Raw genomic sequence first — 26,328 nt, 5'->3', positions numbered from 1 at the left:
GGCAGCATGGCTGAAGCAGCATGTGCTTGATGCTGTATACCGATAATTCTCTTTCCGATCAGCTACTCCAAGTGGTGCAGTGAGAGTAATATGGAAAAAGATGATCCACTGTGGCAGCCCCTAACGGGAGCAGCTGAAAATAGAAGAAGAATGTGCAGTGAGAGTAACAATGCTAAAGCAGCTATGGTATTTGGAATATTTTGGCCATTTCGTGGACCATTATATTGTTACAGGTTAATTACAATCAGATGCCTTAAACTAATGAACAATATGCGGTTAATTTCAGTGTATATGATAAAGCAGCGCCAGGGATGTGGATCTAAAAAGAAAGGGAAAAAATACTGGAGCAAAAGCACTGCTTTGACACTGGGTTCCACCAGATTGCAAAACTGAGCGGAGAACTTGCGTACGCCAGGGTTTGAGCTACCGTGAAAATGTGTTTGGCTTTACGCCAAGGTTAGGTTTTATACATCGCGATTTGAGCATGGAAATGGGCTTACACAACATTTTTGTGCGTACGCACCATTTATACATTCTATAAATATGTAAAAGAAAAATGATTACTTAATGGAGTAAAAATTATGAATTGAGAATAAAATATTTATTCTCTTACCGATTGCAGTATTCCCGTTAAACTGAGGTTCACTATGCTCGATGAGCATTTATAAGAGACAAAATAAATAATTGATTCATTTTAACTGACATTCTCATAGATAAAAAAAAAAAAACTTTTTAAAAAAGTTTTTAATTTAAATAACAGGAAAAATCACGTGAAAACTAAAGTGATATGCAATGGGTCATCGTAACTGGACCTTCTTGATATTTTAATTCATAATTTAAAAACAGAATAAGAATCTGAAAATCTACCAACATCAAATTAAAGTTCGATAAATTCTGAAAAGAATGATACCAAATATATATATGTGGGTTTTAAAATAAGCCGATTTAAAGTGTGACAAAAACGATTTTGTTAGTAATAATAATTCTTTGCTTTTATATAGCGCTTTTCTCACTACTCAAAGTACTTAGCAATTGCTGGTTAAGGGCCTTGCTCAAGGGCCCAACACAGCAGATTCCCTTTTGGCATTTTATGGGATTTGAACTGACAACCTTCCGATTGCCAATGCAGATCCCTAGCCTCAGAGCCACCACTCTGCCTGAAAGTACATTGTTGCAAGAAGTATTTTAAGTTATTTATGTACCACATATGCATTGTAGTACTAGTAAAGAATTCAGGTAATGGATATATTTATTTTTTGTCTGAATTGTTTTCTGATTAAAGTGGTTTTTAATGGAAAATTAAACATTGGTAATGGTTTACAACCAGAACCCCTGTGATAAACAGTTTTTATGGGAATAGAAGTTAGAGGTGCACCTAAAAGAATGTTTAGACACATAATTATCAGGAAACCTGGCGGGAGTATTTTTACTGGAAAGATATTTTATTACTTCTTTTGAAAATCATGCCAAAAGACATGCAGACCTTAGTTCTGAAGTTTGTGTGCAGGTTTCTGCTCTTAAGAACAAAGGACATTCCTACTATCAAATTGCTGCATCCCTAAAGATCTCTCTTGGAGTGGTGCATACAATCCTGAAATGGATTCAGGAGACAGGGTCCTTTAATTCCACAACCAGAAGTGGTTGCCCACCTGTGTCTATAAGCTGTGATGATCGGAAAATTGTAATGATCACTAAATCATCACCATGAGTCTGTGCAAGCTGGCTATGATCATGGACAAGTGGACAGTTCGTTGCAGGTTTTATGTGCAAAAAACATCACCGATCACAACAAGGTTTGCAGAAAATTCATGGGATTGACTTCCACAGTTTGGGAAAAGGTGATATTTACAGAAGAAGCAACTTTCAGTCAGTTTAAGAAATACACTGGGCATTTGTGGAGACCAGCTGGTCAACAGTACAATGCAAAATACATGGTGCCAACTGTCAAACAGTGTGAAAAAACTATGGTTTATTTAATGTGCCATTTCAGTATTCGGGTGTGCAGGCCTGTGGATAATGCCATGAGCAGGACTTAGTAGAAACAGCACCCCTGTATGCAAATACTGTGGTCTTTAAGGAGCATGTTCAGTTTTATTTTCACAAACAGAGCCCAGTGGGTAACAGCACCCACTCATTATCATCATAGTTTGATGACTGGGTGGGGGGGATTGTCCCTCCTTGGTGTCTGGAAGGTACAAGTCTTCAGAAACATAAATGTCACCCCTTTGTGTACATACTGTTAACATTATTATCATAATGCTACAACCTGGGAGGGGATCCCCCACACTGTTAACAGCACACACCCCTTAACTTTCATAAATGGTGTCCCTCAGATGACAGCTGCCTATCTCACCTAGTGCATAGACTGGATGGAGGATGCCCATCTGCTGGGAGGAGAAGGGGTGTTTTAGTTATTGCACTCCAAGCTTGGTGAGCACAGTTGCGCGGAAGTAGGTCAGGTGGGCAGAAAAAACATCTTTTTAGAGAAAATTATAATTTCTTCAATGTAATATCATTTTATATAATTTACATCTAACATTTCTTATAAAAGGTTGAATGTTAGTGATAGTCTGTTGCTTTTTAAGTGTTGAAGGAAAAAAAAAAGACATTTTGCATGCAGGAAACAGGCTGCCAGGGATTGCTCTCCCCCATTCAAACAAAACACTAAGAGTTCTATGTCTTTGTACACGCTTCTTCATGTTCTCAGGTTTACATCCCACCTCTTATAGTCATGAAGGTTGGGGTGTTTGGTAATTCTAAACTGGTCTGTTTATGGGTGAACATGCCCAGAATTTATACTGTCCATGGTTGATTCCTGTTTTGCAAGGGATGTGTCAGGGAGTCCCCAGTTTCTGTAAATCTGAGCTCTAAAAAGTGAGTTCAGAAAATGAATAAAAAATGAAATATGAAGAATCTCTTCTTCCCATGTTATGGTGACATAATTACTAGGGCAGCACCAGCAAACCTCCGCTATACTGGTATTGAATCCTGGCTAGACACTGCTTGAGTGTAATTAGCACATTCTGCATGGGTTTTCCTCCCACATCTCAATGACCTGAAGGTTGAATGGACTGGTGGCTGTTGTATTGAGTTTGGATGTGAGTACATGTTTATGTGCCCCGTGATGAACTCGATCCAGGGTTTGTTCCAACATTCTGTCAAATGTTGCAAGACTAGCATCTGGGTCCCCATGACTAAAAATAGATAAACTGGACATTAAATGGAATTTTACCTTAGAAAATATTAATGCAATTTCTAAGTAAAATATTCACACATATCTATATACTCCATCAACTGCTGGTACATTTATAAACCTTCAGTTCAGCAGTTGTGGTGCTTGTAGGCAGGAAATTGGCAGAGATACACTGACCAATTTAACCACAGAGATTTGCCTTTAAACTTTTTTGTAGTTTTTTTTTTTACTCTCCTTATGTCATTGGAAAAAGACATACAGTAGCTCTGTGATGTCACTTGCATGACTTAAGTCTCATCCTATTCTTTACATTTTAAAAGAATATGCTGCAGGGCATAACTGCTCAGTCCACCTCCTGCCAGGCTGTAGGTTTTCATTCTTGTGAATTCTTGCTTTTAATTGGACTTGTGTTTTATCTGAACATGCAGGTATATTACTGTTTTGGCATCTTTCTCATGCCAGTCTCAAAATCCACCTTACACTCTAAAAATCTTTTATAGGAATTAAACATATATGATTAGGTTTTTGTTCAGTTATATATTTTGGACTGTCTTTGTTATTTAAGCTCTTAGGTGTTAACAATCAAACAAGTGGACGTGACCTGGAAACAGCTGCTCCTAATTAGTAGTCATTGTCACTTGCTCCCGTGTCTTCTCTTGGTTAATGGTCTTAATCTAATTATAATAACAGGGTTAAGATCTTCAGAAAAAGGTGAATTACAAATATATGTTTGTATTCAAATCTCTCTATCCATCCATCCATTTTCCAACCCGCTGAATCCGAATAGGGTCACGGGGGTCTGCTGGAGCCAATCCCAGCCAACACAGGGCACAAGGCAGGAACCAATCCTGGGCAGGGTGCCAACCCACCGCAGGCAAATCTCTCTATTATATTAAAAAATCCTGAGACGAGACAAAACTTTTTTAAAGAGATTTTTGCAAGTCCCACGAGAACAGACTGGCCATGAGATTGTTTCAAGTCCCGCCCTCCTCTCAACCACATTTAACCACGCACACGGTCCACTCACATCTCATTCTTGTGAATGCTTTTGACAGACACATTTCTTTCTCTCTCAGCTTTTTTTTATTTTTCCTCACTTTAAGTTCCCAATTAAAGAAGACATATTATCTCCAAATCTTAATGATGAATTTCATCCCGAAAGGATATCAATAGAAGGAACGAGTACACGGGCAATCAAATTTATGTGAAAATTGTCGATTGGTTACATGGCAAATTGGTTACATGCGTATCAATAGACTATGCTGAAACACTTGGTGGTAATCGTGCGGAGGATGAAAACATCAACTTACAATATTCCGAAGAATAACTACACCGTCTGGAGAACATTAAACAACAAAGGAGATCTTGATTAGCCATTTGTATTAAAATTTTAACTGTTTCCCGTTAGAACAGATTTTGTACAATTACAAATCACAGAGACAAACATTTGAAAAAGTCATTTTATCTATTAAAGAGAAAGAAACAAAATTTTCTCATGGGCAGTTATATGTTGCATTGTCACGATGTAAGTCCAAACACAGAATCAAAATTCAATGCGATATTGATGAAAAAGTTACTACAGTGTAGTAAAAAATATTTGTGTCAATTTCAAAGCCAAACAGAAAAAAATTGTAAAACGCACTGAAAAACTCGAACGTAACATGAAACATAATTTACTTTCAAATTATTACATTTTACTATTTTTTAATATGGTTATTTACTTGCTGTAATGTAAAATAGTTAGTTCTATTATGCATATGTAACAATTCCCATGAAAATAACAATCTGTTTAAATTGTACATCCGCATCCCCATACGAGAGCAGCAGCACCGTAAAGTGGCTTGCACGTAGTGCCAGCCCAGGGGTTGGTGTGCAAAGCAAGCAGGGGGCAAAGCCTCCTAGTATATGATAAAATACAAAACACACACTGCCAATCTGACTATCTAATGAAAATAGAAAAAAAAATTACCAATTGGTTTTATTAAAAGTTTAGGATTTTAGCGTAATAAAAGGCAGAAATGATCAACTGTAATCAAATTCTGACAATTAACAAAGTGATAATAAATTCTGAAGATTATGGTCACTTCCACATTTGTAATCATTAGCAAACAATGGCTTAAAGACTTCTAAGAAGAAGTAAGTGCAAAATCTTAAGCAAGCAAAAATGCTTAAATTCCTATAAAGTGAATAAACACTACTGGGGTTATTTGGATTGACACAACAAAGGTGTGAAGAGAGAACTAACAGAATGCTAAAATTAAATAAAACTCCAACTCAAAGCACAAAGTGACTAGAATGAAAACTTACAAAACCAACACTGAGCAAAGAAAAGAAAACTGATAGACTGGTCTTAATCTCAGAAGAAGTTGCAAAAAGGAAAATCTCAGATGAGCAGATTAGGTGAGAAAGCATTTTGTTGATGCTACGGTGTGTGGACTTTGCTAGTGAGTGAGTAATAAGTAGGATGACATATTGAAATGCAGTGTACGATGTGTTTGCTATAATGGATGTGGCAAAAAAATGAACATGAATGCAGGGAATCATTTACATGCTTGATGAGGGCAAACCACAACTGGATCATAATATGCAGCTCTCTGTGTACAGATGTGAGTTAAATATTGACACTCCTAAACTTCAGGCATTCTGCTTTCACACTACAAAGGGAAACTGTCATTGGCACAACTTTAAGTCATAATGGTTTTGTCATTTGGTGCTGTGAAGATTCAGCAGAGGGACTGAAATGTACTGTATGCTTGCTACTTTTCTTTTTTCATATGTGCCTCAACAACACATTCTCACCAAACACTGCTCTTATCCTTCATTGAAGGTAAAAGCTGAACTGAAGGTGCTGATAGGCACATTAAAGAGGAGTCACTCACTGTTGTGCATCTCCACTGTTAGTGGAAGCCACTGTACACTTTTCCTACTGTGAATGCAGAAGGCCATACACAAAAGCTCAGTGTAATTGATTATTCCTAGCTGTTCAGCAAATCAATATTTAATGTTTATTTCATTCATCCAGCTCTCCATCCATTTTCAAACTCTTTAGGTAGTAGAGAATCACAGAAATTTGAAGTTTCATCCTGGCAGGACAGGGCATACACCAGGGCATTCTTGGGTGGGTCGCCAGTTCATTCCATACCTACACTCATTTAATTGCCAGTTAAGATAGCACACATCTGTTTGGCATTTGGAAGGAAAACTACAGGACTCTAAAGGAAAATCATCCAAATAAGAGGGAAAACATGAAAACTCCACGTGAGCAGGGTGAGGGCCAAGATTCAAACCTCTCCATTTCCTAAAGCAGCCTTTACTTTATATTGAAGTATTAATGGCCCTACCATGACATAAAAAACAAATTTAAAAATAAAAGGAACAATACAAATGCAGCACAGCAACAGATTAAAGCTACAAAGCATCACACATAATACTATTAACAGAACAAGGTAGCAGGAATTTATTGCAAAACAGTATAAGGTACAAAGCTGGAATGATATGCACAAAATATATTTTGAATACTTTTAACCAATACTTTATAAGCCTATTGGGAAAGATTTATCAGCTTAGGTTTATAATTATTGCCTGTTTGTTTTCTTAAAAACAAGAGTATATAAAAGCAGATAGCTGTGGCATCTAAAATAGATAGCAGCACCAATTCAATAAAGATAGTATGTTAGGCGCATGAGCTGATATAGTGTGTTGCTGCACCCACCACATGACAAACCACCTCAAGATCCCAGATTAGGAACTGAGTGCAGCCATGCGACAGGTGAGTATGGCCAGGGTTTAACCTTTTAGAACATCACTTTTCTTTTTCAAGATGCTAAATATTTTGATAAATATGTCACACCAGTAACGACGCACTGCACAATAACGTGCAGTGAATACACTTGACTTGAGCATTCATAGTTTTCATACTCTTTCTTTGTACATTTAGAATTTGTTTGCTCAGAGGTTGATGTGCTTGCTGTTTCCTGAGCAGTTCTTCTTTTCTCCACCCTAGCGGCCCCCTTCTTCTCTTCTTTTGTTGGCATCTTTTCACATTAAAACTGATTAAGTCAGTGTTTCTTAGTACATTTTCCTTAAGTTTTCACTTAAGCTGGCACTTAAGTCTTCAATCTGCCTCAAAAATGATTTAAGACATGAAGAGGTAGGGGAAGTGATGGTGAAGGTGGTAGGGTTGAGAACGGCACTGGTACACTTGTGTTTCACGGCTTCCCTGCTGGCCGCTGCTGAGGGTTGATTTTGCAATAAAATAAAATAAAAATGAAAAGAGGAATAACCTTGGAGGTCAATCATCACCCTGAAAGCGGATAGTAGAGGTCACGTAGTATATGTGTACCAAATTTCAAGTCAATAGGTCAAACGGTTTGTGAGCTACAGGTGATTTGAAATCCTGTACAGACAAATGGACAGCCGCGGTAGAGTATTATATAAGAAGATAAGGCAAGTCCTATACCATTTTAATACAGAAGGCAAAGAAAACGTCAGTAGAGTTTTGGCTAGCACAACTTCCTCACCGCCCTATGATCTCACATTCAGCACCAGCTTGGGACATCTCCTGAGTGGAATATTCTTGAGTGTATGACATACCCACTCAGACCCAAAACTGTAAAGCACAATTCTGCATTCAGGGTGCAGTAGTCGTAAGACAGCTTTAATTTCAGCTAACCTCACAATAAGTGGCTCTTTGGTAATTTTACATTATCCTGTTGCTTAATAATATGTTTTTTTAAAAGAACAAAAAAGTAAATATATTTGTCTTCAAAGTCTTAGTATAAAATTGTATTCATTTATGTGGCATCATGACAGCGCAGTTGTAAGCACTGCTGCCTCATGAATCCTGCATTGAATTCCCACACTTGATTTTTAAGTGGAGTTTTTGTCTTTCTCTCAGTGTCTACAAGTTTTTTTTTATTTTGAGATACTTTGGTCTTTCTCTTCCTTTGTAGAGCTTAGTTGGCCATTCCAGACTGGTTCTTTGCAAGGACTGACCTCATATTGAGTGCTCACCCTGAACCTGATGCTACTATAATAGGATCCAGCCTGCCACGACCCTGAATTGGATTAGGTTTGTTTTCTATATTTGTATTTTTCATTCAGATCAATGATACTCATTTAATTGTGTCATTAGTGAACTGACTTATTAGTGCAAAACTGTGGGTGAATGATAATAAATAGGTTTAAATGTAGAAAAACTGACATTTATTTAGAGGGTGGTAACTCTGTGAAAAGTTAAGGCTATTCTAGACATTCTTAACTCAAATGGCCTAAAATTTTAGTTTGGCTTAATCCATCTGAAATGATTTAACATTTATTTGTTACAGTATATTTCTCTCTCTCTTTTTTTAATCTGCCTTTGCCAACTAAGAAATACTGCTAAGTTTTTTAGGTTGCAGGATCTTCAAAAGCTATCTCATTTGTTTGTTTCAAGCAAAATTGACTATCGTAATCCTTTATGGTCCAGCTATTCATATTCTTCACTTACTACCGCAGTTAATTCAAAACGCCTCACACAAGGTCACAACTAGAATTTAGAAGTTTGACCATATAATGTTAATTCTTAAGCAACTTAATTAGCTTCCAAAGGAGTTACATATAAAATTCTAAATAGTTTATCTCCAGAATTTCTTAATTTACAAAACATACTTCTACTTCAGGTTGTGTATTACCATATTAAGGCTTCATTAAAACTACAAAGATAAAACTCTACAATGTAACAAATTGACTCAGTTTTTACAATGTAATTGCCATGGAGGAAAGGTAGGCCATAATGGATGGATTGGGCATACAGCCATACCAGGAGCACCTCATTCCCCGACATGAGAGGTGGCAGTGCTCCATAGGGCTGGACCCAATTAGGATACCCACAGGGTACTATTAAAATTGGAGTCTGGTACTGCAGCCCTATTGGAGTCTTTAGGTACTGTATAAGGAAAGTGTTGGAAGCAAATAAAAACATTTTATCTGAACCCGGAATTGTATTTGGCATTAATGTGTCTGTGAAGTGGGGCTCAGTGGCACCCTCTTGTGGTTACAACAGTAAAACTCTTCAGAAACTTAATTTTTATTCACTTTACAAACAATAACTGTATTTTGCAATGCATCATGTGCACACAATACAAATGCAGTGGCTAGCATCATGTTTCACACCTACAGGCAGGTGTTCTGAATGTAGTTTTGGATATTTTACAGTAATAAACTGTTTTTCATTTTACACTGATCAACAATTTTATATTGTGTATTATCTAACATGTTCGCCAGTTATATGCTGTAAACTGTGTAGTGCACTTTTACAGTGTGGTACTGGCAGGCAGTGTGGTGTAGTGGATAAGGCTTTGGACTTGAGGTTGTGTGTTCAAATCCTGCTACTGACACTGTGTGACTATGAACAAGTAATTTCAAATGAAAAATGAAAACAAAAATGTAACCAATTGTATCTCTGAAATGTTGCCAAATCAATGAGCTAATTAAAAGGACAGGCTCAGTTATGGAGTGCATTCTGGTCTCCCTTGGAGGTGGTAATGAAAGATAGAATTGAAACAAAACTGAGTGCCATTATGAGCGATGCTGCACATTCTCTCTCTGATACCCTGAGGACTTTGAAGTTTTTCTTATCTTTAATTTCCTTTCTAGTCATTCTGCTGTGTTTTCAGACTAATCTATCTATCTATCTATCTATCTATCTATCTATAAAGGTGTCAGCCAAATAAATGCAAATGTATCAGTACAGTTATGTTCATAATATTTCAATGTAAAAATTACGAATTAATTAATTGATAACACTATCAGTTTAGGGCAGTGGCCCCCAACCTTTCCTGTGCCCCACTCCCCTACAAAATGTTTGACTTATGTTAACACCCCCTTAAAAAGTAATATCATATTTGAGATGAAAAGGTCAAATTTCTAATTTTTGAACAACATACAGTACTGCTAGTGAACAAACTGAACTCCAAAAAAAAACCTTTTAACTCAGTACATAAAATTTAGATATAAATTAAGCAATTTACCTTTGTTATTCTCAGAAAATTTTGTAAATGTTCCCTACTCTGCATCTTAGAAACTCAATTGATAATCCGGGGGTTGGGGTATCCCGAGAAGCATCAGGCACCACAAGGAAATGACACATGATCAGTAATCAAGGAATTTGCGGGGATTGTAGATGCCTTTTAAACAATGGGTGCTAGCACTGCACTAAACGATGAGACACAGTCAGTGAGCTTTGTCCCCAAGTAACACCTGCACTGTAGTTCAAAAACAAATGCTCCTCACAGTTAAAATGACTGCACTTCGTTCAGGACCACCGGTAGGAGAGGTGGGCTAAGTATAAGCAGCAGGTGTTACATTCAATTCAAGCGCACTTGCCCACCAGTGGCAAAAATGTCAATCAAACCTCAAAATCAGAGACGATTCAAGATCAGGGCTTGCACAGAAATCAATACTAGACCTCAGCCTTCTCTACTGAGCATTACAAGATCCAAATTCCATTCTCTGAAAAAGAAAGTTATTCGCCTTTACAAATGTTCTAACCGGAGCAAGGAACCCATGAGATCATGTATTTCTGTAGCTCATTCACAGGTGACAACTATACACATATATACTGTAATAATAGAACAGGAGCACTTACTGATAAATGACCTGCAATTGGTGGCCCTATGCAAGACAATAATTGCACAACAAGTAAGATAGACAACCTCACTCAATTTTGATGAATCGTGACACTGCCTATCTCTTTGTCGCGTCAGGTTGGGAACCCCTGATTTAAGGTATTTACAACCATTTATTGGCAACTCGATTTGCCAGGTAACTACTGTAAATTAAGACGATTAAAAAAAAAATGCTGCAAACTGGATTAAAACTACAATAAAAACTTACTTAAAAAAAAACAACCAAGAGTTGTATTTTACTTACAAGAAGAAGCTGAACATTTGAATCCAGCAATATATTCTTATTGTTTTTTTACAGCAATAAACAATCATTTCACAGTATTTTATAGGCAAATGTTTTCCATTTATTACTGTACATTCTACAGTATTTTACAGTGTAATATAGAAAGCAGGGTATTTAGCTATCGGTCACACACACTTAAAGAAGCCCCATCAGTCTCTGCATTAAATCAAGACTGACGTATCTTTAGCATCGCATGGTCTTGTTAGAGTTGATGCTGAGGTTATCTCATATTGCACTTTTAAAAAACTGATTTTTAAGAACTGTAATAATTGTTTTTCATTTGACATTATTAAGTCTTTCCATTTTATTTCTCCTCTCATAATGACACTTTGTCTGCCTTACAGAGGATGCATTGTCACGTACAATAAGATGGACTTGTTTTCAGACATCTTCTCTCCAAATTAAACTGCATGACAGAATTGTCCTATTTGGAAAATGACTGCTCTAAGACAGACAGAATCTGGAAACAATACCACTTTGCATCTAATATACTTTTGTATGTCCTTTGTGATGTGTCTATTTCTCATTCAAGATTATGTTGTGTTTACATTGCACCTCTTTTTCAATATTTATAAATATTGTATACTGTGCTTGTCTTATCAGTATTATTAAGAAGAATAAATTGAAATGAATTTGTATTTTGTTGTTTTTATGATTATGGGGCTGTTTTAAAAGTCTTTTAGAATGGGGGGTTGCTTTATAAGATATTAAAAGAAAAATAATGCTTTAGAAATACATAAATAAGTATATGAATGAATAAATAAGTCAAATACCAAAAATAATAAATAAGAATAAACCAATGAGCACTTATATAATACAGATAAACAACAGATACAGTTGAAACCTTACTAATGCATTAAATTTCTAAATTATTTTTTCTAATAAGCATAATGATATGTCTGATATTATAGGCAGATGACCATTAAGAACATAAAAACCTCAGTCAATGAGATGCTGGAGAAAATAAATCTGCAGGGATAGATAGATAGATAGGAAGGGTTGGGGGCCACTGCCCTAAACTGATAGTGTTATCAATTAATTAATTCGTAATTTTTACATTGAAATATTATGAACATAACTGTACTGATACATTTGCATTTATTTGGCTGACACCTTTATAGATAGATAGATAGATAGATAGATAGATAGATAGATAGATAGATAGATAGATACTTTATTAATCCCAAGGGGAAATGTACATACTCCAGAAGTAGTATACTGATAAAAACAATATTAAATTAAAGAGTGATAAAAATGAAAGTATAACAGACAGACAATAATTTTGTATAATTTTAACGTTTACCCACACCCCAGGGTGGAATTAAAGAGTTGCATAGTGTTGGGGAGAAATGATCTCCTCAGTCTGTCAGTGGAGGAGGACAGTGACAACAGTCTGTCGCTGAAGCTGCTCCTCTGTCTGGAGACCCCACAAGGACCCACATTCTACCAAACATAAATATACTTAAAAAGTTTCTTATTGCTTTTATTCATCATCCTCAAAGATCTGATGCAGTGAGTCTTGTGGACAGCTGAAGTTTACACATTCATTCCAACATTACAGGCAGCCACAGAGAACTTTGATCATTGGCTAATTTCTGACAAAATCACAAAGATGCACATAACATGAATTACTGTATGTAATTTATTATTCACACCTAAAAATACACTTTGCCAAAGTTCTTCTTTACAGATATCTGTTAGCTGTCTTACTGAAGCCAAGAAACTTTAAAATGTTCATAATCTGAAGACAAGGCCCACAGTCATCCAGGACCAAGCCTACATAACTCCAAAACAAACAGGTAAACTGGCATTGAATACTTTACCCATTGTTTGGTGCAGTGGTCACTGCCTGCCCACACAACTCAAGTGATCGGGATTTAAATGTTGGCCTAGTTCCTGTCTGTGTACATGTTTTATGTTTAACCCTTTATCCATAGACTTTGCCTGGGTACTGCAGTTCTCTTGTATATCTCAAAACATGGGCATATGTTAAAAAATTGTTTTGTTTTCATAAACAAATGAACTCCATTGTTAAAGCCCTTTTCTTATCAGCTCAGGGTATTAGCTAAAGTCAAGCTGCTTCTTTCTGTAGGTGTTTTTAGTACTAGGGTGATGTACCGTAGTTGCCATTACGGATGTACCAAGAAGTTAAGCGAAATGACACCTTTTAGTGGCTAAAATATGCAAGCTTTCAAGTTTAAGTTTCAAGCTTCAGTTTAACATCTGTGGCAGAGCGACGGGCACTAAGCAAACTCCTGTCAATCATGAAGAATCCACTGCATCCACTGAACAGTGTCATCTCCAGACAGAGGAGTAGCTTCAGTGACAGACTTTTTTCACTGTCCTGCTCCACTGACAGACTGAGGAGATCGTTCCTCCCCCACACTATGCAACTCTTCAATTCCACCCGGGTGAGTAAATGCTAACATTAATTTTATTTTAATTTTTTTCATTTTTATTACTATTTAATTTAATATTGTTTCTTTGTATCAGTATACTGCTGCTGGATTATGTGAATTTCCCCTTGGGATTAATAAAGTATCTATCTATCTATCTATCTATCTATCTATCTATCTATCTATCTATCTATCTATCTATCTATCTATCTATCTATCTATCTATCTATCTATCTATCTTTATAGATGTTTTTGAAAAGCTAATTCATGCATTTGTCTCTTCTTGGCTCTTAAAACATAGACATATGTTAAAAACTTGTTTTGATCAATACATGTGATTTCTATATATTTTTGGGTGCCGAAATTCACAAGTTAAAATCACCTTCTGCCATTACAAAACATTTTTTTCACAAAATATATTTTAAGGTCTCAGGTATTTTTTTTTTATCGTTTTGGCATTATAATTCATTAAATATCAATATTTTTTAATGATAATTTGTTTGAATTAAATATTCTCCAATATCAAAATCTATGTGTAAAGAAAAACAGATATTTTTTGAAAATTCGCTCTTATCTACTGGGTCAGCAGTCAGGGCATACAAAATTTCTTCTGTGAGTGGGACAGCATAGCCTAGATTTTCCACTGGGTTCAGAAGAAATGGCCAACTAAAAAAAAAAGCTATAGCTTGATGCCAAAAACATCATCAGACCGAGCTTGGTGGATCCAATAAAAGTGTTGTTATTTAGCTTGGTTTAATGAGGCACTTTGTTAAAGCACAATCAAAAGATGGAGCCTGTTTCATGTATTTGTGCCGAAGGCTTCCAGTTTTTGTCTGAGGCTAAATTGAGAGAGGATTTTTGCTGAACTTGATATTAGAAAACTGATTTCTGATCCAGAATTTGTGCAATGAACAACCTGAAACAAGAAAAATAATTTCTACATGTCAATGTAACAAGACAGATCCAAATTTTAAAGAAACTGTAAAAAATGTATTACTTAAGTTGAAGGAGTTACTTTTTGGATTTTTTTCCTGAAAATCTTGGAATGCTGAGTGAAGACCAAGGTAAAAGATTCAATCAGGATATCAATGACATGGAAAGAAGGTACCACGGATGCTGGAGGTTATCCATTTGTTGGTAGAATACTGCTGGAAGATTCATTGGGATGTTTCAGAAAAAATGTATGAACGACAGCCCACCACACAAAGTTATGTATCCAAATAAAAATAGAAGTAACAAATAAAAAATGCCAATGAATATGTTTTGCTGCTTTCTTTACAATGTTAATCTCACCCATTGCCGACTGACTATGGTGCATTCAATGTTTATATGTGTACCATTTCTGTACTTAGTAATTGGTATAATCAATACTTGCATTTAATTTGAGAATTGTTCACACAGCTCTGCGCCTACACTCAGTAAAGAGTTCTATGCAAAACAATAACTTGTGAATATGTTTATAAACATTTCATTGACTAAATATGTTCATGTTAAATTGATTTAGAACAATATTGTATACATGAATAAATTGAGTAATTTGTTAAATTGTAATTAATTTTTTTTTCAATTTTATACTATGTGATGTGATGAAAACATTGTAATTTTTTTATTGTTTTCATGACTGCAAATACAAATAACTATTCACAATTGAAATCATCTGCTTTAACTTAATTGTAAAAGACCTGTGTAATGTAAATCTGGGCTGGTATGTGCATTTATAGCTGGCCTACCCTAAGTGTCTGTGCCCAGTAGGACTGGTACTTACCTTGTGCCTGATGCTGCCAGGATAGGCTCCAGCCCCTTGTAACTGGGAGTTCAAAAAAATAAATAAATTATAAGCTACACTTTTAAAATGAAGGTGCCAGAGTGCCTTAGAGGAACCATCTTTGGTTCCCTAAAGATTCATCTGCATTTGAAGTTCCAAAATGAACCTTCATTCATTTAGATATGTAACAGGCTGCATACAGTAAATAACCATGAAAAGATGATAATAGATTTGTGAAATACCAATGGCTCATGATTTCAAAAGGACTCTTCTGCATACAGTAACACAGACTAATGCCGTTTTTTTATTCTGCTAGTGTCCGCGCACTCTAAAAGTAATAGTTTATTTCCTCTGTTAGTGTTCAGATGTGCATTAAACTATCACACACAGAACGTTTAATTGTCTTTACCAACAGAAGGAGTCATTATTTTAGAAAGTTCATTAGTTAATCCATCCATTTTCATAGACCAGTTTTTCCATGCCACTGTCACGTGTGGTCCGAGCACAGGTAACTTTATTAGGTGCTGGGTATGGACGAGTTAAGCCCCTGATGCACGCACCATTACTTACTGACACTAGGCTAACCCAGAGTAGCCATTATGCCTAATATGCGCGTCTTTGGGATAGTGAGGGATATCGGAGTACCTGAAGAAAATCAGAATAAACATTGGAAGAAGGGATGGACTTTCCCCTCACACTGTGACATGACTGGGAACAGAATCCGGGTCCGCTGAGTTTCAAGACAACAACAGCACCACTCCAAAGTTAGCTAATAACAATGCCATTATTATGATTACTAGTGTAATATTTATTTATTATTATTTAAGCATATAGTACGTGCATGTTCACTGTAGGAGATCTGAAAATTCAGCACCTAAAAAATAACTGCATGCGAAGGAGTCCTCCTCCGCGGATTCCACTCCGGCGTCTGAGCTCGCCGGTCCAGATAGAATCAGTTGTAGGAGGGGATACGGAGACTCCTGCAGGCTGAATCTAACAGCCTGCTTCTGCAGGTGAACACAGTGATGCTGTATAGGAAGAACTGGGGTTTAATCCTGCAAAGATGTTTTTTTTTTCCTTTTTTTTTTCCTTTTTTTTTTTTTTAGACTTGTAGCAAAAGCTGGAGAATTTTGCATAATGTACAATGAGCACAAAATTGTCGCGGACACAGAATTTTATACAGGACTTCAATGAATACAAATTAGACACGCTATTTTGAAGCATCTTTGGAATATTAAAAGGCTGGATCTCATTGCTTCGTAATGATGAGAAATATTTGGTTCTGTCCGCGGAGTGTGATCTTGGAATACTGGACAGCACTTGTTTTGTTCGTCTTTTGGATTCAGTATTCTCGTGGGATGCCTCATGTCATTCGAATCGGTAAGGACTAACTTCACATTGTCAAAACTAGAGCGCTGAGCACGTTCAAAATGAGTCCAACTGTTTATGGGCCAAACATTAAGGCAAGGAAGCAAATCATTTGTGGTTCTGGAATTTATGAAGAAGATTAAAATGATTCAGCTTAAAGGGAAATAACTATTTTTATTGTTGTCAATAGTATTATTATGATATTTTTTTCTTCCAATAATTGTCATACTCACAGATAGAAGAAAAACAGAAGTGAGTCTGTATTGAATTTTAACTAGTTGTATGCAACGAAAGAAGTCTAAAGTATGCCTTAAAAGCGCGTGCAGCGAGTGAAGCTTACGAGGTACCTGTTACTGTCGGAAACTTACAGGAAGGCAGAGCGCACAGCTTTGTTCGTGATTAGCTGCTGCTCAGTTAGCCGAGACTGTTTTGACAGACGGGTTGAGATGCCTCCTACCTCGATATCTGTAAGAGTTTTAGGTGAAAATGTTATTACTTCAGAGCCAAATGCAAGTTGCTCACAATTCAAGTGTAAATAACACCTGGCACCTGAATTTAAAATTGGGAGCTAGCGGATTGCGAGCAAAGTAAGCAAATAATTTGATTGACTACCAATCACCATTATAGACAGACAGATAGACAGATAGATAGATAGATAGATAGATAGATAGATAGATAGATAGATAGATAGATAGATAGATAGATAGATAGATAGATGATAGTCGCGTATCGTGCCATGTAAAATGTTCTATTTATTCAAAATATCCCTACTGAAGTCCTCAGTTAAAGAGAAGCGAAAAGTTTATTAGTAATAATGCTAATCATATAAGAGAACATGTATGCCATGCGCCCGTTTCTTCAGGGTGCTCTTGTATTTGCCTGCCCAGTTCTTTCTACCTGCATTGTGCGATCTGTTAACCCAAAACTTGCTCCACTTGCAGTTTGCAATAAACTTTCATGAGAAACAGTCAGAACATTTTATTATTAACAGTGCTAACTTTCACGCGATTTCTGGCTTAAGATGTTTTCCTCGTTCTTGTCGGGTTACCGTGGAAATAAGTGTTTATGACTCCCTCTCGGTGTTTGCGAATCACTCACTGACAAAGAATGAGAAATTTCTCTTTCAGTGACTGGTGATGCGATGAAACATTGTTCGGCGGGAGCAGACAGAAGCTGAATGAAGATCAATACGTTTTTGTCTAGAAGCAAATAGCTTTTGACAAGTGGCTTACTGCCACCAGGGAGTAGCACTCCGAATGGAATTAGAAACATTAACATAAAGAAACAAATCTTAGAGAATTCAATCCGGTTTTTTTTTTTTTTTTTTGCGCCTTTAGGAACTGTCATCGTTACAATGTAAGACTGCATTAGTGTGAAAATATTTGCAATTTTTTCCATCGCTTTCACTCAGTGTTGTTTTATAGACCAGAAAGTACTGCTGCTACAGTATTTTGTCTTTTCTTTCTTCTTTTGTTGTATAAATGCGAGTGGACATGGTGTTCTTGCAGATCCTAAGAGCATTGCTTCTCTGCATATTTAATAAATCATACACAGTGTGGTTTTCCATGATTCAGATCTTCTGAGCAGCCACGGTGGAGAACAGCTTCTTGTTTTGTGACCCGCGAAGAAGTGATAAAATATCACACAGTTTTCTTACTCAGATGCAACCAGACCTTTCACGATGAGCCCAAGCTGCGCTCGTCTATGGGTAAATCAAGATGAAGATGCGATCTGCAGAAGTAAAATGATTCTTAACCAATTTGTTCTGATGAGATTTACCTGATATATGCTAATATTTTCTCAGACTTTTGCTGTATAACATAAATTGCTGTAGAAAAAAAAACCCGCAAATCAGAGGATACGTAGAGAATTCAATAAATCACATTGAACTCTTGATGAGTGAATTCTGCAGCTTTTATTTTTCTACTTTCTTTAACTTTGTTACTTCGAGACAGCTTTCACGCAGCAGCCGTTAAAATTCCTTAAGTGTACAAGGACAGTAAATTAGTGAACACGACTGAATGGTTTCACCTTACACTTAACTGTAGGTGGCAATTATAATTAATTGTATTGGAATTAGCACGATAACGTTAGCTCATTTAATTTCGCGTGGTCCGAGCGTGGGTTCTTGTGTGAGTAAACTCCGCGATGGACTCGCAACACTCAGGACTGCCCCGAGGTGTCTGACAGCGGCTCACTTCTACCATACGGTAGTTAAGAAATGGATGAGAAGTAATTGCTGCTTTCTGCGTTCCAATAAAATACCGTTGAGAGACTCATTTAATAATTACGTGCATGTGCTCTCATTCTGTTACATATTTCCAATTAACACGCCTTTCCCTTTTACTGTTAAAGTGCGTTAGGGGAAGAAGAATCGCTTAGATTTTTCCTCACAAATATATGTATTTATGGTGGTTTGTTGGTTCCTTCTAAATTATATATCTTAAATTTCCATTTACTATTGTTGATTTTAAGCAATCCTCTTTAAAAATGTTTAAAATGTATGTATAGCTTTACTCATTTTGTTCGTTGATGAATGTTCAAATTTACTAATTTGCTAAAAGATTGAAGGTGTTATTTCTGCTTTGTACTTTATAGCACGCTAAACTAGATTTGGAAGACGTGGTCATATCTTCAAAGTCTTGAATGATGTGTAAAATACATTATACATAGTATTACACTAAAATGAAACGCGAGGAAGAGGGCTGATCTGCAAAATCGTTTGCATAAATGAATGAATGAGTGAATGCATACATGAATGAGTGAACACCTAAGTCGACGAACGGTGTATGTGATTTTTCTGAGCGAATCCGTTATTTTCTGTCACTCACTGGAACAGTATGAACTCAAATGATAAGATGTCCACTTCTTGAGTTTAAATTGAACGTTTTTGGCGCTGTGTATGCTCGCTCCCTTGTCGAAAGGTATCATTCAAAACAGAATGCTGTTTGCTTTGTGACCGTCCTAAGGATGTTTAGCCTGTGACCCACGATGACATTAATATCATTAATATTAACTTATTGTCTACATTTTACGACAACTTGCAGCCTGTTGGAATAAAAGTGATGTAAAGTTAGCCTGACTTTCGTTTGACTTTCACCACCTTAAGCAGTAAAGTGCAGCAGAACACAGTCAGGCAAAGGGGAATAAATAGTATATTAGAATGAAAGTAGTATGTTGCAGCGGAAAACCGCCAGACCAAGAGAAAATTAATGGATATGTGACGATGAGAACCAAGCAGGTAAACAGAACTCCCGCGGTTCCCTTAATTCTGACCTTGATAGCGACTGTTATTTGAGACACGTGTACAACAGAAACAAGTTTGTAATGGTCCAGTACAATCAAACATACAGACATACCAACTTAAACCTCACCATGAGTCCATAGTGATTATGGGCTGTAGAGGATGGTAAACACTCCGGTGAGTTGACGCTATAAGTCCAAACCCTTCACAAAATCCTTTTCTTTACGATTCAAGCGGGTGAGTTGTGTTATATATACATATTAAAGCATCTCAACCACCCTGAATCTAAACAAGTGGGTTTGCGATGGATGGATAAATGCACTTTTAAAGGAAAATACTCCTCAAACTGTAAGAAAACGAATGTTTTGGAAAATCAATCCATGCTATCCGATTACTAAAAATTAAAGTTTAAGGCTTCGAGAAGCGACCGACCAAACCGGCTTACAGCAGTAGCTGCGGATCAGCCTGGACGGGGAGGCAAGTCCGTCGGTGGAAACACACATTCACCAACAGTCGCATTTAATGAGGTCTATCAATCAATCTATCTGTCTGTCTATTTTAGTGTTAATTCTAGCAAAAACGATTACATCTCCGTAATTCTACTGTTTAGAATATTTACTTTTTGTGCAATATTTTGGCATTGGTCGGTGTGTAAGACTGTAAGAGTGATTTCGCAAGTCCAAAACGTAATTTTATTTAATCCGTCTGATAATATATTACAGTTCAATACGCTTGACAGCACTGTCACCATTATGTCGGGAACAGGCAAGAAAAAAAAGTCTCCAGGCTTGCTTCATGCAAAGTGTGTCCTGTCTTGGGCTGGCCAAAGAGATCGGATAAGATGCCAGACGTCAGTAATTTTAATTTCTTAATTATTTATATAAGTTTAACTTAATCAGAAAGTGAACTCTTTATAAAACGTTTAGCATTGTTGATATATTTTAAATCTATTATTTTCCTTTATTTGAGTTCAAATATATACCCACCATTTGCTTCGATACTACTGAATGAGAATAGCATTTTTGATGCTCTCAAATATACAAAGTTTTCCTTTTCCCCAGTAGAGGGCTCTGTTTATAACAGAAACCAATGAGATCGGAGAAGGCATATTCGCATTTTGAAAGTATTCGTGTTAAAGCTGAACACCGTATTGCATTTTTGGGCATGTAAATGATTACAGTATCGCCCTAAATATGATAACACATTTAATACAATTTGTGCGATGAATGTGATTTCTTCCGGATGGTATATATTTATTTTTAGATTTTAGGTTTGACATATAAAGAGCGAACGATCTGCTGCATTTATTCATTAATCCAAGATTCGCTTTATTCATTTATGTATTTGTGTTTTTTTTTCCTGATTTTATCTTTATGATATGGCATATTTGAAAAATATTCCCACACTACTGTATACTATATAAAAAGGCCCTACATGTAAAATATTAATGACAATGAACCGCACTGTAAAGAAACTAGAGTTTAAAGGGTTCAGGAAAATAAAAAGAACATAAGATTAACGCTGCCATACCAGACACAGACAACTTTAACATAAAACTTGAAGCTAAGCGCCACAGATTAACGGTGAATATGTTACATTTAGGACGCAACTGGGAAGATGATGATTTTTATTAAGTCAACAGACGTGACATGCCTGAACATCCAAATGTACCATAGGGAGTCTTATAATTATCATTGTTAAAAATGCTGATCAGTTGTTTTGTATTGGCCATAAACTAAAAAATGTAAGTACTGATCAATCATAGAAACCATTCCATCGCCTTTAAGATAATTCATATACTGTATACATATATATATATATATATATATATATATATATATATATATATATATATATATATATATATATTTAAAATATATCTTTCTGCATTATTGGCTTTTATATCTGTTGCTACACCAAGTTCAACCAACCGTCTGCAGAAGTCAGTCCATCCGTGCATTTTCAGTCTAATTTAATTTAATTTTAAATCCAATATTGTCTCTGCAAGCTTCAGCTAGTTTACTGTTATTATTGTGGATAAAATGGTGGTCGTGTACTGTATATACTAAACAGAATGTTTCTTTTTGAATATATTTTTTTAAAAGCTTATAATTTTGTAACCAGCGTGATTGTTGTGTATAGGAATTATGGTTCTAATATTCAAGGGAAAAGGTGTTCACTTAAACAGTAATGCTGCTTTAACAAGTAAGGGCTACACATATTTATTGATGCATTTAAGCAAATTAATATATGGTTTCAACAATTTCTTTTTCACCTTTTTAATTTTTACAAATTTATCTAAATAACATATAACATTAAATATAATTCTCCATATTCAGTAGTACAGAAGAGCGGTGTCTATAAACTATATGAGTTTAAACATGCACTATGTATTATAAAGTTTATTCAAAATGGTTCAAATGATAAAGGAAAGAGAAGCAAATTCTTTTTTATATTGCTTAAAATATATGCAGGTTTTCCAAATTTAAAAAAAAAAAAAAACTGAGATGATCAGAATTATACAGTTTATCAAAAAGTTATATTAGAGCAGTAACCATTAGTTTGTCCACTTACTATAGATAATGGACAGTGCTTTAGTTTTATAGCTGTAGCGGTGCGATTACTGAATGCTTCACTCTAAAAGGATCTCATAATAAGACCCGAGTGAATCAATGCAAATTTTGAAGTGGGGTATGCAATCAGTGGCTAAGCATCTTGTTTACGAATTTATGAAATGGAGTAAAAAATAATAATATCCAAATGAGCAAGATTTGGGTCTCTATCAATAACGGCCTATATTCAGGTGCCTCCAAATTGCATTTCATAGATAATCCAGGGCCCAGAATGAAAGCTGTGATACATTTTTGAATATGCTGTGTATTCCTTACTCCATTTTCATGACATTTTACTTGTATTATCATAGACGGAAATGTCTGTATTCATTTGGATTAGGTTATGTTTATGGAATAGATTATGCACACTTCTGTGGGTCTTTGCTTATTGGCTACTGGAAACCACGTTCAAAGCTATTAATTAGACAGCTCTGTGCTAATGAGAAACATTGTCTTTTTTGAGCTCAAGCATGCCCTTACATGGCTGAAACAGATTTATAATCTTTAGTGTTTTTTAAATACAGGAATCCAAGTACAGACAAGGATTTATTGAATAATCAATTGCTTTATCTACCTAATACTTTAAAGTGCTTCATCACCGTCAGTTAATCAATCCACCTTGTAATTTAAAGTGGGTATTTTGTCTTGCTGCACTGTTTTGTCAGAATGGAGCAATGTTACAGATTTTAATTTTGCTCCACTTTAGACTGTTTCCTTGCCTAAAAGAAGAAAGCAAGTTTGAAATAAGGAATGTCATTTTAAACATAAACATACTTTGTCATTTGTTTGAGACATAAGACAAGCAGAATCCAACATTGTTGTTACAGTTTTAGCTCGTATTGGTCTCAGTCTGTAAAGAGTTGTGTTAGGCATCCAAAAGGTGAACCCTGTTCTGTATTATTGGTGCTAAAATTGTTGCAAATAACACTTTAGGAATAATTCTGTGCAGCATGGGAATATGGTCAGTGGATTTGATTAGCCATTGTGCTTTCTCAAAATAAAGCATTTATGGTGTCTTTGTTTTAATCAATGTATTTGTGCTGAAAATGAATAAGACAAATGCTCTTTCTGTGGGAAGAGGAGAAAATGCATATTTTAGGTAATCTTTTGGCAGAATTTCAAGAGCAGACCCCTGTATCAGTACTTTGCAGTCATTTCATCCAGAAGGCACACTGGATGCATACCAACACATTGGTGCTGTCAGTGCATTTGATAGCCTGCTATTAACCTGAACGTTTATGAGAAATAGCAGGTGCTGGTTATCATCCCCCCTTATTTTTCCACAATATCCTGAGTCTGCATGCATTTTCACAGCGCACGCTGTTCTTCACAGAGGAAAAAGCACAGTAATGAACTTTAATACCAGGGCCATGCACAAAAGAAAGACTGATGGCCGGCACAATTTGTCTCTGTCTCACTAAAGCAAACATTTCCTTACTTCACTCCACGGTAGTCTCAACAGAAGCTGTGCCCCTTGCCTTCGCCTGTCCTGTAAAATGCATCGAATTCCTGATGTAGCGAGACAGACTCGGAGGTTTTATATGTTGTGTTTAGTGCAGATACAAGGTGATTTTTTTTTTTTTGAGATCAACTCCAAGTCTGGGCTTGACGTTTTCTACTTCTTTTTGGTTATCATGATTGAAAAGATTAGAGGGATATGCTTGTTGTCTTAAAAGTGGTATTTTTAAATGCTGGCTGGATCAACCATATTGTAAACCTAATGAGGAATTTACTGAAACTGCTGATCCATTTATAGCCAAAATGACCAGGAGCTTCTTCTTGGAAAAGTAAAAGAAAGAACTTCATGCTGGATGTTGGACCTGACTATAACACTCATTAAATATACACAGAAGAAAAATGAATATTTAACTGGCCTAATAGAGTGGCTTTGGACAAAGAGTAGAATCCCACATAAATGCAATCTGGAACCTCTTCTTGGAACTGAATCTGGGATCAAGGTTTCTTACTGTGCTACTATCAGTCCACTTAATCTTACTTGGTATATTTATTTTTAATAACTCTGTTTTTTATTGTTTGTGAATTTAGAGAGTGGCAAAATGTATTTGAAAAGAACACATAGACACACTGATAGCACAGCTTGTCCTGGGCACTGAAGTCAAAAGCAATACTGGCTGATGCTTTGCATCGTCAAACTAGCTGGGTGCTTCCTCTTGCCAGCTTCCCTGTCTTTTTTCCTGATGAGCTGTCCTTGGCTCAGATTATCCAAACTGTCTTCTGCTGGCTAGAAGCCTGCTTCCTCCCCACGAATCCTCTTGCTGCAAGGTCTGTCTGCACTGATATGACTGCAGTTTCTTGCCCTTTCATAAGTAGTCTGAAGGCTGAAGCTATTTAGTCCTAAGTACTGCCGAGTCTAATACTGTATGTAGGAAAGTAAATTGCAACAGAAATATGGTAAGATTTCACTGTTAGTTTTTGTAACATACTGTATTTGTATCCTTTAATATTTTTTGTGAAAATATTTAGCTTTAACTTAAACAGTCAAATTTTTCACTCTATCACCTCAATGGGCAAGTCTCCTTCAGGTTTGTTTTCTTTTTGCTAGCCTCTACTATTTTGTGTATTTATCACTGGTAAACATCACAGAATCATGCACACAGTGACATACTTCTAATTATTTGCAGAAAAATTTGCAATCAACATCTGTTTGTGTTATTTTTCTTATCTCTTTGTTACATCTGCCCATATATTTATATGATGTCTTGCCTGTTGGCTGGACATGGTCAATGAAGATCAGATTTCTATGTCCCTCTCTGTGACCAGCCTTACTATCATTCTTCTAATATTATCAGTTTCGTTATCATTAGCAATCACCCAGAAAGAACTGCTTGAGGGCATTCAGTTCTTTCTCTCTTTCGTTCTGTGCTTATACTGTACATTCAATCTGTTTGTTATCAGTCAACTGAATGGAGGTTATCAGTGTTTAACTGACTCGTTGGGTTAAGACAGTAGGGTCCATCTCAGCCTAGAGTAAGGTTTAGGTGGTTCATTATCATAAATGGTCAACAAGAATGCTCATGTGCATTACAAGTGATTAAATATTTAGAGAAATGTTAAAGACAGGTAGTGTAGCTTTAGTTATTGGTGGTGGAGTATGATTGTGACCTAACCACAACCCAGCAGTAAACATATTCATTTTTGAAAAGCCAGTATATTTACTAAAAGCATGCTTATGTAAAACGATTAGTTGTGAGCGTTCATTTGGCAGGTAATTTAAGCCGATGTCACATTTTGCAACAAGTAGTTATTGGGTTTGTCAGACTTACCACCTGGATTTTGTTATCTCATCACCGGACCTTCTCAAGTTAAAAAACTGAAAATCATTGGGCATGTCTAATTTACCAATTGAGCTTGCCCCTGTTTTATGACAATAACGTACTTCTTGGTGGAACTGGAGATGTAGAAAGGTTTAACAGGTACTGTTAGTTTAGCTGCAATATTTTGCCCTTTATTTCTATCTCCTATTCTATTTTGGTATGTAAAACGCTGACAGACAAACAAGCTTTTTATATGCAGTCCAAAACTCCAACATTCCTTATTTCTAGTCACATTGAATATGAATTGTACTTCTGGTTGGTTGAGAATTCATTGTCAGTTCTGTTTGATTTTGTCTGAGTGCGTCGTGCACTCAATGGAGTGAGTCGCTGGGTATTTCACAGTATACGACAAGCTTTGCGGGAGTGTGATGCTGACTGCCTCCAACTCGCTAGGATTATGTAAATGAAGGTGATAACTCAAGGTCACCTGAAAAGTTATGTCATTTGACATAACATTTAGCCTAC

The 26,328-nt window shown here is 36.1% G+C and overlaps 1 protein-coding gene across 3 annotated transcripts in view; it reads left to right on the top strand.

Annotated features, from left to right (window-relative positions):
• The first annotated feature begins 16,415 nt into the window (after positions 1-16,415).
• LOC120517403 (glutamate receptor ionotropic, kainate 3) overlaps positions 16,416-26,328 on the top strand; it is a 511,659-nt gene continuing 501,746 nt past the window's right edge. For all 3 annotated transcript variants that reach the window (XM_039739711.1, XM_039739710.1, XM_039739713.1), the window contains exon 1: positions 16,416-16,684. In XM_039739711.1, coding sequence (XP_039595645.1) covers positions 16,567-16,684 — 118 coding nt within the window. In that variant the 5' untranslated portion in view covers positions 16,416-16,566. The remainder of the gene's footprint in view (positions 16,685-26,328) is intronic.

The sequence above is a fragment of the Polypterus senegalus genome, chromosome 17 (genome assembly GCF_016835505.1).
Source record: "Polypterus senegalus isolate Bchr_013 chromosome 17, ASM1683550v1, whole genome shotgun sequence".
Lineage (NCBI taxonomy): Eukaryota > Metazoa > Chordata > Cladistia > Polypteriformes > Polypteridae > Polypterus > Polypterus senegalus.
The sequence above is the reverse complement of the archived record's forward strand: the minus strand, read 5'-3'. Positions and strand labels throughout refer to the sequence as shown.